Source organism: Lampetra planeri, chromosome 1 (assembly GCF_965212315.1).
Source record: "Lampetra planeri chromosome 1, kcLamPlan1.2.h2, whole genome shotgun sequence".
Classification (NCBI taxonomy): domain Eukaryota; kingdom Metazoa; phylum Chordata; class Hyperoartia; order Petromyzontiformes; family Petromyzontidae; genus Lampetra; species Lampetra planeri.
Genome location: NC_136107.1, coordinates 9,458,412 through 9,473,353, shown reverse-complemented (window position 1 = coordinate 9,473,353; position 14,942 = coordinate 9,458,412). Strand labels below are relative to the sequence as shown.

Sequence of the window (14,942 nt, the reverse complement as noted above, 5' to 3'; positions counted from 1 at the left end):
GTGCATTTGTGACTGCTCCACTCGATTCCTTGCCCTCTCCCGATTTCCCTCCACCAACATCTCGTGGCTTCAGTCCCTTCCCATTCGTTTGCTCACTGGTGCGTTGAGTGCATGTCTGCACGATAACCCGCCTCTGTCTGCCTGACCTTCAGGCCTGTCGGCAGGAATGATGTTCCGCTGCCACTGCTTCTCTCGCTCTAATGGCTTTGATCCCCGCGGCCACCAAAACCACGAGGAGATTGGGACCCACCATCGATTTCTGGCAACGTTTGGTTTCAGAATTCCAGAACCCCCGACGGGTAAAGAGCAATGAGCTGACACTCCAGGGATGGCTTCGTGTAATGCTAGATGAGTTTTATGATAGCCCGTCGCTCCAATTGCTTTTTTATTACTGCAATCTATTACCGTATCACAGGTTTGCCGTGTTTTCCGACACACTTAGGAGTTTTTTCCTACACAGCCTGTGCGTTCCAAAGATTCAATAAGTATACCGTTGCAGCATTATGTTGCACGTAACAACTTTCAGCCGTACATTTTATTCTCGCCGCTGCCAGTTAACAAACGTACACCGACCGGCGTAACCATTTCCCTCCCAGATCCTGCGCATCTGTTCGCGCTACACGCCCGAACAGGACACGATGACATTCTCGGATGGGCTGACGCTCAACCGCACGCAGATGCACAACGCGGGTTTCGGGCCGCTCACCGACCTGGTGTTCGCATTTGCGAGCCAGCTGCTGCCCCTGGAGATGGACGACACGGAGGCCGGGCTGCTCAGTGCCATCTGCCTCATCTGTGGAGGTCAGTGTCAACGGTCAAGAGCCGACTTGGTTCAGCTGACCGAACGCACCAGTGTGTGAGAGATAAACATCATGCCCTTTTGAACTGAGCACAATTGGAAATTGTAGGGGCAACGTTTTCCATTCCATGGAGATTGTCTCCACCTATAATTAGACCAACCACCACCGACCAAAGTGAATGCCTCTGCATGCCCCTATTGCGCAGCACCGTGAAGCACGCAATGATCTGGCAGGCAATGATCTGGCAGGCAATCGCCGTTTGCAAGTGCATGTGCTGTCGTGCTGCGCCAAATGTGCGCTCATCCTGAATGTTAGTGGCGTTCGTTTTAAGCGTTGCATGTCACGGGAGAGCTGGCTCAGTGGGACAATGCCAGTGTCTGACACAAAGTCGACTCCACTGAGTACTTCGGTTTTAATTCGGGCTTCAACCACCATCGATTAACGTGGGTTATCAAATATATGGATCGATGGTCTCAATCCGGCATTTTTCTTTCAGTTTGTTTTACCGGACGTGACGTGCGCCCTCTAGTGTTGGACGTGAAAACAGCCGTTGAAGATGTCCCAGAAGCAACCTTGCGATGTCATGTTTGAGGATCGTGATAATTCGAATATGATTAAATATCGCATTGATCCCGAAAAGAGCTCCCTAATTGGAATTTCTTCGATCGACTGCATGACATTGACACGATTTAGATTTGAGTGTGAATAACAAAAGTAAAAACAAGATATTTTGAAAGTTTTTCAAGCCAAGGCAAAGTAGCTGCCACACCACTCCCGTTTTAGATCCGCACTGCGCTCCACTATTTCCCCTGTGAGTTACTGCACCCTGAGGGAAGGGAAAAGCTCAAATGTCTCAAGCACATTTTCCACATAATGCACATCAGCCTTCATTTTGTCAGAGTGCACGCTCTGTCCTCGGAAGAGTAGCGCTTAATTCTCATGTCGTGTGCGTTGACAAATTAAAGTAGTCTGACGCACATCACAGAGCTATAGATTGGCAATAAAAACCTTGCCTGCCAAGAACCATGACCACCAAACTGCCTGCAGGAACTTAACATGGATTTGAAAACATTTACGCCGATACTGTGTCGTGCAATAATGGAATAATGCATCGTTATTACCCTCACGGCTCTTTATTGTGACAAGGCTATCACAACCACACCTTCAGTCTTAAAACAGTGTTTTCTTTGTTTGGGAAAAAAAACGCACAACGGTAGTGGTGACAGACGGACATGGTTTGCGTAACGATGCGCTGTGGCGGCGTTATTCTAAAGAGGCTCGTTAAGTTAAGGTGTCTGTAATATTTTTATGTTTTAACATTCGCTTTTGATGAAAAGAGATTAAGGGAGTCTGCATGACCCTGTGCATCGGACACACAGGGGTCATGCAGGCTCCGTATTGTTGACCAAGTGGAGTGGTCATGTGATGAATCTCGACTGTCTGCGGGTGCTCTGAATGCGTTGACGTGCACGTGGGTAGTGGGTCTCGCCACAGCTTTGTGTAAATGTTTTGTACACGTGCTGTTCAATGTTTACCAAAGTGAAGTTACGAGTCGATGGTTCTCTGCGCTCAATGAGCACTAGGGCAGTACTAATCACCTCTACCACCCTGAGTCAGCTGTGGAAATTCCACATTCCTATGATAGAAGCCAGTTTGTTCATAGGACAACCAACGTCGAATGCCCACTCAGTGGTACTCGGGACAAATGATTGGTTGAATGAAGCCTGAGATGTAGTTGTGTTTAATAGGTTTATAAATTCTAGATTTGAAGCTTTCGTGACTGCAAGGATTCATACTCTAAGGTTTTTTCGGTAAAGTCACGTAGGTAAAAAAATTAAATTAAAATTAATAAAAGTAAAAAATCACGACGTTTCGGAGGCAACACAATCTTCCGTCTTCAGGTGGAACCGTCACAGCACGATTGCTGTATCAAGTAAAGAGACATTCCAAGAGACCCGACCTTGTATATATACTGGTTGAGGGGGGAGGAGCCAAGGTAGGCTCCTGGATCAGAGTTTTGTATTATTATTGTAAGGTTGGTGCGGCTGAGGCTGCTGCTAGGAATGAGCCTTTGTTGTGTAGACTGGTTGAGCTGGGAGGTGCCAGAGTTGTTAAGGTGCCAGAGTTGTTAAGGTGCAGCAGCCGCACCTTAACAACTCTGGCACCTTAACAACTCTGGCACCTTAACAACTCTGGCACCTCCCAGCTCAACCAGTCTACACAACAAAGGCTCATTCCTAGAAGCAGCATCAGCCGCACCAACCTTACAATAATAATACAAAACTCCGATCCAGGGGCCTACCTTGGCTCCTCCCCCCTCAACCAGTATATATACAAGGTCGGGTCTCTTTGAATTTCTCTTTACTTGATACAGCAAGCGTGCTGTGACGGTTCCACCTGAAGACGGAAGCTTGTGTTGCCTCTGAAACGTCGTGATTTTTTACTTTTATTAATTTAAATTTTAGTTTTTACCTACGTGACTTTACCAAAAAAACCTAAGAGTAGGTTTATAAATCCAAATTCTATTGCACTGTAATCTCCACAACCAGAATGTCAACGTCCCGTGTAAGTTGAGCAATGTGACCACAGCGCCACCAAGCTAGACGACAGTTACTGCAGCAATTTGTTACCAGAGTACTGCAACTACTTTATATTGTGCATTTTATGTTTACAAGCGTATCCAACTATATGTTTGCAAAATCAAACTTGTGCACAATACTTTCATTGCATTTCAGTTAAAACCCGGTCAGACAGTTCCCTAAAAAAGATGCAAGACAGTTTTTTATTTGGGAAAAAAAACAATGGCAGTGATGATAGACGCTGCTCGGATATTGCGCCGTGGCACTGTTTTTTTTTTTACGGATCCTGTTTTAGTTAAGACGTCTGTGATCTCTGGGTGTTTTCACCTTGGTTCTGCTGAAACTAGCTCACGTTAGCACAACGCTGATTGCGTGTTCACTGTTCGTTGCACGCTGTGCGGCCGGGACCTGCTCGTGCCAACTCCGCGTGGCTCCACCGTGCAGACCGACAGGACCTCGAAGAGCCACAGAAGGTAGAGCGGCTGCAGGAGCCGCTGCTCGAGGCCCTCAAGTTGTATGTGCGGCGGCGCCGGCCCAGCAAGCCCCACATGTTCCCCAAGATCCTAATGAAGATCACCGACCTCCGCGGAATCAGCGCCAAAGGTGACGACGAACGGCCTTGGCGTCATTCGGCCCTTGGCAGAAATGCAAACATCGATGCACGTGGACACTTGCGCACGGGCACATTCCGAGGCTGGCATGGGGGACATGAGTGGACAGGTCCAGGGGGGGTGATGGCATGCTCTGATGTTTGTTCTCGTACACGCCCACCGTCTATTGTGCTTTTTCCAATCCCGTGCCTTCGTGTGTCCTTCCTGCAGCAATGCAAAGCATTTCTATTGTTTCATCATCATTATTCAATTATTATTACTGAAAATGCACTTTTGGGTGCGATTGTCAAGTCAGGCAAGCTTTGGGGTGGACTTCAATTCTGGCAGTGGCTTCTAGCCAATGAATAAATTCCACATTTCCAATGTGGTGGCCTATCATTCCCACAAAGTGTTTCTACTTTAATCAAATGTTATCAAATTTCAAGGAATGGATTCGCCAGCTGACAACAAAATTGTCCAGTAATCTATTTTAGTGGCTATGGGTTCAAATTTTATTTCGAATGTTTACCATCATGAAACTTCATGGGACCTCCTTTGCCAGTACCAAAATATGAGAATAAGTTTTCCCCTTTTTCTGGAAACGAAACAGGTGTTAAGATGTTAAAACACCAAACTGAAACATTTTACAAAGAATCATGTTTGCATTAACCACAATACTTGTGGTCAGAATGCAAACAAAAAACACTGATTATCAGAGTGGTTAATCCAGACATGATTCCTTGTAAAAGGTTTCAGTTTGGTGTTTTAATATCTTAACACCTGTTTTGTTGCCAGAAAAAAGGGGAAAACCTATTCTCACATCATTAAACTGTTTGAAATAGGCTCATATATAGCATATAAGATAAAAACGATTTTGATTGAACAAATATTGCCCTCAACCATGCAGTATACTCTGGTTTTCCACAAAATGCAAATATATTTTAGGGATTGGCCCAACATCTGAAGCAGGACCCTGATAAATAAAGCCATCTTGCGATTCATTAGGTTTTTTTTATAGATAGATCAACTGTATTATTTATACGATTCCCATTCGTGGCCATGTGCTAACCGAGCACCCATCTGACTCGGCTCATGCTTGTGCTTTCCCAGGATCTGAGCGGGTCATCACTCTCAAGATGGAGATACCTGGCTCCATGCCGCCGCTCATCCAGGAGATGCTGGAGAACTCACTTGAGGGACAGGAGGATCCCCCTGCCGAGACAGAGGAACCCACGAAGGCCAACGGCGGCCCAGGCAGCAGCGCAGGTGGCGATGCGGGCGACAACGCAGCGGTAGCGGCTGTAGCACCAGCCGCAGCGACGGTTGGCGGAGGAGCCAAGCCCTGTGGCGGAGACGCACCGGTGGTGAACGGCCAGGGATCCTCGGGGACGCTGGAAGCTGCGGCCTGCATGGCCGTGCCCATCGGTCAGATGCAACTCGCCGATCCGTTCTGAGGCCGCTGTGTGCCGCATGCCGCTGGGCTGCAGGATTGTTCCACTTCTGAGAAGTCAGGACAAGAAAATTTTATGGCTGAACTGAGTTAAAAAAGAAAAATGAATATGTATATAGTGTTGAATATTTTACTTTACACGACAGTATTGTACATACAGGGAGGTATACATGACGATGAAGAAGGAACACCAGTGCAATCAAGACAAACACTACAAAACCTTACTGAACATGTCGAAGAAAAAAAATACGTACCAAATTTTTACAGCTCGCACTAATATATATGCATAAAAAATGTATACAACGACTGCTGCTACATTGCATCGATACCATTTTACTGCCTCACCAATCCTGCGCAGTGGATGACAAGTTGTAAAATAAAAAATGGGACTATCTTTTCACGTGTCCCTGAAAAGAAAATAAGATCTCGACATTTTGGCCTACTGGTCTACTTCAGAAAGACACTACATGCAAATCAAACTTAAGTAATTAGCTTTTCTTGATGAACAAGAAAGCGACGCGTCCATGTTTCTGCTAAGTGGACGTCTTTGGATTACACTTACACTTAATTTGATTGAACTAATGTATGTAAGCACAGGGTAGGGTCATTTGTGGAAAGGCGTTTACAGAAGGTTGAACTTTCAAACGCTATGAAATAACAAAATCTAATTTCTAAGCCTTTAGGAATAAAATATATGAAATCAATACTACAAGTGGATTTTAGCTTGTTTGAGAGATTTGTAAAATGCCACTAAAAGCACTGTAGAGCTTCTTTTAAAGAAATATAAACACAAATTTCAGTATTCATTTATGCCCTGCTATAATGTGTATTACGTCTGTTTCTTTTTATTTTTTTACATATTTCAAAAGCTGTATTATATTCATGGCAGAATAGAGTTCTTCACCCCACCCCTGAATTCTCTTTAAATAAAATGAAAGATGTACACACGCATTGGTTGGATACATCTTCCGTGCAATCATCACTCAAGTTGAAAATGGCAAAATTCAGCAGTACGATACTGAAAGTGCTTACTGTGTTCATTATACAAGTCGGCATGAGCTCACGATAGCCTTCTTTCACTTAATGTTACTGAAATACAAATGCCTATGAATTAACGTTTACTTACTGCAATATCTCATAGAAGCATATTTTATTTTTTCATTAGCATATTTATCATTAATGTCATCTAAATATAAATCATTAGCATTTGCAGATGCCTTTAAATGTACTCCGCTACTTTTCGTGGTGACATACAAATGCAGTTGTTTTGTATCAAATCAACGTCTATTTTTCATACTGTGAGAATACAGTTAATGAGTGTGTTTGTGTTAACGGAGCTTGTATATTGCCTGTACTGTTTGTAAAACACGAAGGCATGGCCTGAAGCACACAAGTTAGAACCCTCAAGGGATTCGGTGCAAGTTCAGTAGACGAAGCATTCATACGCTTTTCACGCAAAACGTGTGACTCATTCCATTAACACGTCACCGTGCATTTAACAGAGTAGAGAAAGGAAAGCCAGTGGTTCTATTATATATTTTCTCCTGTGACATCAAAAGGAAACGTGTGGCAAAGAAAGTTAAACTGAAGATAAATTGTTCATAACTTGTTAGCTACAATTGTTTTTTCTTCAAAATATGGTTGTGCAAGGAGTCTGACAAGTCAATGGCATCGAATTCGCACGCACAATGAAAACCCAAAGTGTTTTGTCTGTGTTTTTTAATCTTGGTTACGTACACTTTGCTGTAACCCATGTTCAAGAGCACTGCTAAATTATTTGTCAATGCCCAGACTGCAACCCATGTCTAAATAAACCAAGTTTTTACCACTCTTTTTGTGCATCTGTAAAATTAAACTTGGAATAGTAAATAAAATTATTGTGTGCTATATATTTTTTGATTTCCTTTACAATCAACCCAAAAGAATAACATTACCTTACCAATCTGCGCTCACTTAGTTTACTTTCCAACATAATATATAACATCAAAAGCATGTGTGGAGTGGCTCACATCGCCATTGGAGCTTCTGAGCCAGGACAAGAAATTCCACATTCATATGGCTAGGAACCAGTCTCTTCACAAGACAACCACCGTTGAATTCTGCTTAGCGGTACTCAATCTATTGCCTCCAGAAGTATAATGGCATAGTACCACCCAGCCAGATGATATGACAGTGGCATGGATAGTTTTTTATTTGACTGCCCACTGAATTGTGAAAATTCCAAGGCCTGGTTCAGGCTTCCTGGGAAAACATGTAACAAAAAAAATGCCGATTGAAAACGTTCTTCTTAGTATTGTGCGTTTTAGTTTTCTCACAAAGAGATGCAATACTTTTCGGTCAGGGAACTTGGAAACACCGTACCCGATCTTCCCTTCTTCTTCGACTGTCCACCGCTAACGATGATGACTTCGGAGAACAGCGATAATCATTTTTCATCCCCTGGGCCCCGATGGGATTGAGAGTTCGGCCCTTCAGCGGAAGCTTCGGCCGCACTGTTGGCAAGAGTTTGTTCGTCCGCTGGATGGGATTTAAGCAGTGGCGGCTCTTTACATTTACACTCAGCGGGGCTGTTGTGAGTGACCTCTGAAAATATGGTGTTCTCATGAAAACCTCGCCATGTTAAGGCCCTTCTCGTGAAAGTGCTAAAACTGTCTCATCTACCAACGGAAGGTAAGGGCATTTATAAACAATACGAAACAAAACAAAGCACTCAAATGATGTCCCCATGACCCTCAAGTCCACACTACACAACCCCTTTGACACTGCCAAAAGCCTAAAGAACAATTAAATATCAGCTGAAAAGACTCAACAAATACTTTCAAATGTAATATCCAGGAGTGACTCCACCGTGTTCGTAGCTAAATCTCCGTTTGCTGTACCTTCTGCCATCACCATCGCCTCGTGACATCGTCTCATTACAGCCACGGGCGCCTTTTTCACCGCCCTGAATGGGTCTCAAACGGCGTGGCTAAAATGCGAAGCTGATCGCAACGAATGAAGGGGGACATCTCTCACTCGGATGCCATTCACAGCCGCCCCGAGACCCTCCCCAAGGCACAAATCAAACTGTGGAGTGATGCAGCGGTTTCTAACACGAGCAACTTAAAATTGTATCTTCCTTAGGGAATTCACGTTGAAAGAAGCACTTTTATTTTTTTTAAACACAACCAAAACAATTCATAGAGAAAACACATTCCTGCGGAGGGAGCTGGTAGGAACGTTGGGTTGCTCGGTCAATGGCCAGGTTCAACGTCGGCGTGGTGTATTCCGCAAATATGCCCGACTGTGAGGGTGGGCACAAGCCGGCGTGAGTAGGTTAAACGTTGAGTTTTATAAGGGCACCACGGGGTGACCAGCCCCTCCCTCCCCACCCAGCCCCACCCCTCCCACCCCCCACCCAGCCCCACCCCTCCCACCCCCCACCCAGCCCCACCCTCCCCCCAGCCCCACCCTCCCCTCCCCACCCAGCCCCTCCCCACCCTCCCCACCCATTCCCACCCCTCCCATTTTTCGATGCACGACGGACGGACGGACACAATAATCCCCTGTGGGCTGGTGTAACCAGGATGCTCCTACCAGTACCATTTCTCATCTCCAGCTGCTTGGTGGAGCGGCGCCCCAACGCCCCCTAGTGGACGAACCGCGCCTGGATTTAAGTTCTGCCGCTGCTGGTGTTGATGGCGATGGGGTGGGGGGTCCCCAAACTTTTTGGCACCAGGGACCGGTTTCGCGGAAGACAATTTTTTCACGGACCGGGGGGGAGGGGGTTCATCATTGGGTCTTTCCACCTTTTCAAAGAAGCTTTCCAGCGACGTTTGTTTTTTGACTCATGTTGCAGTGGCGGCTCCTGCAAAATCTCTCAGGGGGGGCAAATGTTTGGATGATTGATAAGGATAAGGTCCACCCATGCAATGGATAAATTAACAGCTTAAGCATGTAAAGGCAACTTCACTACTTTAATAATAATGAAAAATAAAGTGACTCTTACAATACATCTCCTTGTTTGTTTCTATACTCACTATTATTACACTGCTTACATCACATTACTCGCTTAATACACTGCTTACTTATACTGAAATCTTGCTCTTCTCTCTTTCAAATTAGCAAAGTGATCAATTACTCTCTCATTGAAAGCAGGCATGTTCCTGACTAGTTCCCTCTCCATGGAAAGCATAGGCAGTGCATTCAGACGTTCCTGTCCCATTACATTTCTCAGGAATGTCTTGATTCTCTTTAAGGTTGAGAAACACCTCTCAGCTTGAGCAGTTGTCATGGGAGTGGTTATGAGGATGTTCAACAGAGCAACAGTCTCTGAAAAAGTATCCTGGAGGTTGTACTTCAGCAAAACCTGGTACAGCGCCAGTGCACCACAGCAGCCCTTGAATTCTGGACTCATAAATGAGAGACAGTTCAGTCTTCAGCTTCGCCTTATTTGACATAGGGTATGCCCTGACAGTGATGTTCAGAGCCTCAACAGGGAATGTATGGCCATGCTGTTGAAACATCTCTCCTTGTAGCAGCAAGGCACTTACAAGGTGGTCGGTAAAGGAGAACCTTTCTTTGGTGTGGACCAAGATTGTGTCGCAGACCTGACAAAATAAATACATTTATTTTAGTTATAAAATAAATTATTTATTATAATATAAATATGGAGATACAAGGTTTCCATCCCGACAGCAACAATGTATCAGGCAGAACCCATATTTTATATTCCCATATTTTTTCAAATATTAATGCTATTGGTCACCCTTTACATCTGTCAATGTGTTTTACAAATATTTAACCAATGAAAAGCATTAAAGGAGCTTGGAAATTATTTTGGGGAAAAAACAGGTTTTCTTTCGTTTCCTGAAAAGTAATAGTTTTGGACATACAAGGCTTTCGTCCGACAGCGATGTTTGTTCCCACCAATCGCTGCACAAGTTAAGGATACGTATGATGACGTAAGCACGTTAGTGCGAGCCCTCCCGGAACCCATAGAGAATGCATTGCAGTGCCTGCAGTTCGAAAAAAAACATCTTTGAATGTAAGTCTATGGGAACACTCTGGGCGATTCTCAGCCAGAGTGAAATCGCCCAAAAAGAGGCGGTACTCCACAGAACGTGACATGACGCTGATTGGACTATGTCTAGAGGCACAGTGACGGCTAGCGTAACCCTGTGGTAGAATGAGATTGTGAATGTGATTGAAAAAGTCCCTTTCACACTTTGGTGGTGTGTCGCCCAATCGCCCTAATGAAGAAACCGCCCCTGTCATGTTGGCTACTAGGGTTAGCAGCTTGTGGGCTCACCAAAACTGACAAGTGCGCAGTGCGGCAAAGAGACGCGGACGGAAGTGGTGAATAATAAAATGGGGGCGGACCACGTGCGTGGCCTCACCGCTCTCACCTTCTGCTGCTGTGCGGCCCGGTTCCTAACAGGCCACGGTCCTGACAGGTCCGTGCACCCGGGGGCTGGGGACCCCTGGGCTCCAGCACCATCACCCGGCGGTCACGGTGGGCTGGCGTTGCCTCGCGTGTCTCCACATTGACATTGTGGCTGTCTTCAGGTGTCTTTTAAGGACGTCTTTGTCGGGCAGGTTTTGGCCACAAGGAACACGCTTGGTCCTCCTTTGGGGCCGTCCATAAATGACGTCACGCGATTTTGGACGATTTTTTACACCCCCCCCCCCCTCAAATATAACGTCACAAAGCTCTGCCCCCCCCCCCCCCCAATATAAAACATGCTTCAAATCGCTTTCAACTATTGTCATTGTAGTGCGTGTTTAACGTGGCTCTGCACTTTGATTTTGTAGAAAACATTTATTAAAGTCTATTTAATTAAGTAGAACGTGTTGTCTATATTTATTTAAAGTTGCGCATGTTTATGTGACGTCACATTTCTCACACCCCCCCCCCCCCCCCTTGTCACACATCATCACAAATGTCTGACCCCCCCCGCCCCCAGGTGCGCGACGTCATTTATGGACGGCCCCTTTGTAGTTTACCAGCATCTCCAACATCCACGCATTATCTACTAATTTAACGTATATAGTGGACGCGCTATGTCAGGTTGTAACACGAGGGAATTAAAATCTCTACTTACGGTGCGAAAGAAGTTCAACATACTGTACATACCTTTCTATAAACTTACATTGATTTCTAATTGATCATTTTACACGACAGCGGACTAACAGGATGCTATACAACAGCGCCACACATTGGTGGCCGGTCGGAAGTTATTAGAACGGAAAACATTCACCCAAAAGCCATTGCTTTGCATGCACGAAGACACACACACGATCTTAATTTCGAGAGATTCAAATCCAGCGTATTGAAGAACTGTGGATTGTAGAAAATTAACAAAGTCAGACGAGACCGTGTTTAGGATTCCTACAATTCAATGCAAATGCGAAGCATACTAAACAATGCATCTCAACAGTAGGACATTCCCATATCGTACTGCAGAGGTTCCTTGGTTTTGATTAAATCACGTTTTCCAAAATCACTCCATGCTGGTCGCTCACCTCTACTTCGACATTTCTATCCCGATCTACTTTCAGGAATATTCTGCAGTTCCCCGTTCCTCCAGCAAGCAGATTATGTTCTTTATTATTTGGTTCTTTCGGTAAAGTCACTTAGAAAGAAAATCAATAATTTATTTAATAATTTTATTCTTTCATTTTATTTATTTCTACGTGACTTTACCGAAAGAACCAAAGAATGATTCCTGCAGTCATGAAAGCTTCGAATCTAGTTTAGTATGTTCTTTATTTAGTAAGCGTGTACTTCACTTGTTCACATGTATCTTGATTCTAATTTGGCCTTGTTTGGGAAATTGGACGCGAATTTCCTGCAAAAGTATTACTGTTTTTTATTATCATTAAATGTGAGATGGCTCAGTATTAACGAAATTTTTTAAACTATGTTTGCACAGCTATTAAATACTTCATGGAATGATGCCCCATTGTTTTGTTAGAAGAAATACTGATCTGAAGTACTGTACTTTATTCCTCATTAGCGTCCCATAAAATAAAGACCAGAGGAAAATGAAGGATGGAAACTTCAGGGGGCAACCGTCTATATAAACAATTTGGATTTAGGAAATGTTCTCTACAATTGAACACAAATACAATGTTTCAAAATTGTAAAAAATGTCATTTTCTGGCTTGTAGAACCTATGACGAGGCATATGGTTAATAAGAAACTAAATTAAGTACGGTATACAGAAAAACTTTCAAAGCGGCCACTTAAGATACCAAGAATACTGCAGCGACAAAATACACATCAGTCCGGAAAGGAAATAAAATATCAAGGCTATTCACAGCAACATTTAAATTTATTTATCAAAACTGGACCGGATAAATAAAGACATCAGTATCAGTAAAATGGCAATTATTGTATTTTCAAGTGCTGTTGCGCTGGACGATATCAGTGTATTTAAAACTCACCATTATCACCTTCAATGATCGTGCTCCATTTGTGTGGTGCCAATGCACTTTCACATCGCAACTTCGGTAGTGGGATTGATCGCTCATGGAGGAATACGAAGTCTTCGATGCGCAGCTTTAAGTCGAGTCGTGCGTGAGACAAAGCAAGGAGTTCGCATGTCTATACATGCGGAGCTTTGACCAATATAAACTTGTATGCATGTTCTCTCCATAAACGTGTTTCCTCCAATGTGTACAAATACTCCAAACTGAATCTTGTAGACTGAATTCAAACGTTCATGCACATATTATTTCAATTATAATTCTTACATAACGTAATATTTTGGTCATCATCCTTGATCTATCCACTGCTGAATGAAGGCCGCCCTAAATGTCTCGTAACACAAAATTCCATCCATCTCCCACACAAACGTAAATCTCATTGCTCCATCTGTGGAATGGTCATCCTTTGGCTGCCACGCCATGGTCAAATCTCGGCAATCAGCCATCATCCTTTGAAGCGATGTGCCTTGTCCAAACATGCCATATGTCAATTGCATGTCCTCTGATCCATGTGCACCTTTCTCTTGCGAATATTTGCAAGCGTACACCTCTCCCCATGCTTTTATGCACGTTCCAACTTTTACGTTTTTTTTTCGTCAGTGTCCATGTTTTTGATCGGTATCGCTGCGAATATGCACCGATTGAAACGTTTATTTTAGCATTGTTTTGCCCATTTACAAATTCTAAATGATTACCACTGTGGGAGGTCAACAATGGTTGCCTTACGATGCAAATGGTCACTGCAAATAAGACGAATGAAAATCATCTTTTCACACGGACCCATTGCACTTTTCAGCAGACGCGTGCATTACCGCAACACTTGGAGGCTAATTTACATACTGACGGAAATATAGCATGGTGCTATAAAAAGATCGGAATCTTACCAAAAACCGTTCACGTTGCAGCTTATAGTCAATGTAAAGTATTGAAACAACCAGGTCACGATATTATATATTGCTTTGTTCCTTATTAACATTTTTACTCATTCAGGTATACGATATTTGGTGAATATCAGAAAATCAGGCATCATCCAATCATCAACTGTTGGTAGAGAACAATAAACGGAATACATTTATGAATGTATGTTGAAAGTGCATTGTGACAATGTATGATTTGCAACTAAAAGTGGGCATCAGAAGTTCATCTCGTCAGACTCTTGAAGATGATCCCAGATCAGGATGGCCTGCGACTAGTGAATGAAGCAAACTTCAAGATAAAGCAAGATGGTTTCGAAGACTGCTTTTTCAAAGTTAGCAGACACCTTCGACACGAGTGTGGAATCAGTTGAAACAAGTTTAGAGAACGCCTTCCTTCCGTGGGAATGAAAAATGTGTGTGGAATTCAGGCCAGTGTCTTTGCAGTCATGAAATCAAATAAAACATTTTCAGAAAAATGAAAGCCACAACCTTGCTTTTGGATGACAATGCTCCAGCACAAATTGTATTGGTGTCATGTACTTCGTGAATCTTAGGCTCAAATGTTTGTTCCATCGTACATTTTCAACGTTTTCATGTCATAATACAGGGTGCTTCAAAAAAAATGTTAACACTTTTGAGAATTTGCAACAATACCACAATAAATGTGCCTCCGGGCTCTGGAGACCACCTGCAGAAGATTCCAGGCATGTGTTGACAATGATGGCGAACAAGTGGAGACTGACTTTTTGAAGCTATAAACATTACATGTGATCATGTTACAGTGTACTATCCGTTTTTTTTCCCATTAAAAACGATAGTACCATGTGTGTTGACATGTTTTGAAGCACCTTGTATACACACATAGATTTTTCTTAAAAATGTGATTAAAACGTAACGAGTTTTCACAACGCGATTATTCCAGTTGGGTACATTTTTCGCATAATGCTCCCTTTATAACGCAGAACGCGCACGTTACAAGGTGGTTTCTGAGTGGTCTACGACGAACTTTCTTGAACTGCGCAGCTGATCGGTATGATACAGTACCATGGAACGATACAGTACCATGGAACGATACAGTACCTTGTTATCCCACCATCTGAACACGTGCATCGAATATCGCCAAACTTTATCGTTAC

At 43.7% G+C, this 14,942-nt stretch overlaps 1 protein-coding gene across 1 annotated transcript in view; it reads left to right on the top strand.

Annotated features, from left to right (window-relative positions):
- LOC144717251 (retinoic acid receptor beta-like) overlaps positions 1–7,293 on the top strand; it is a 46,379-nt gene extending 39,086 nt beyond the window's left edge. Inside the window, exons 6-8 of the mRNA XM_078592661.1 lie at positions 597–801; positions 3,824–3,982; positions 5,080–7,293. Of these exons, the coding sequence (XP_078448787.1) occupies positions 597–801; positions 3,824–3,982; positions 5,080–5,423 (708 nt within the window). The 3' untranslated portion in view covers positions 5,424–7,293. The remainder of the gene's footprint in view (positions 1–596; positions 802–3,823; positions 3,983–5,079) is intronic.
- Positions 7,294–14,942: the final 7,649 nt, after the last annotated feature.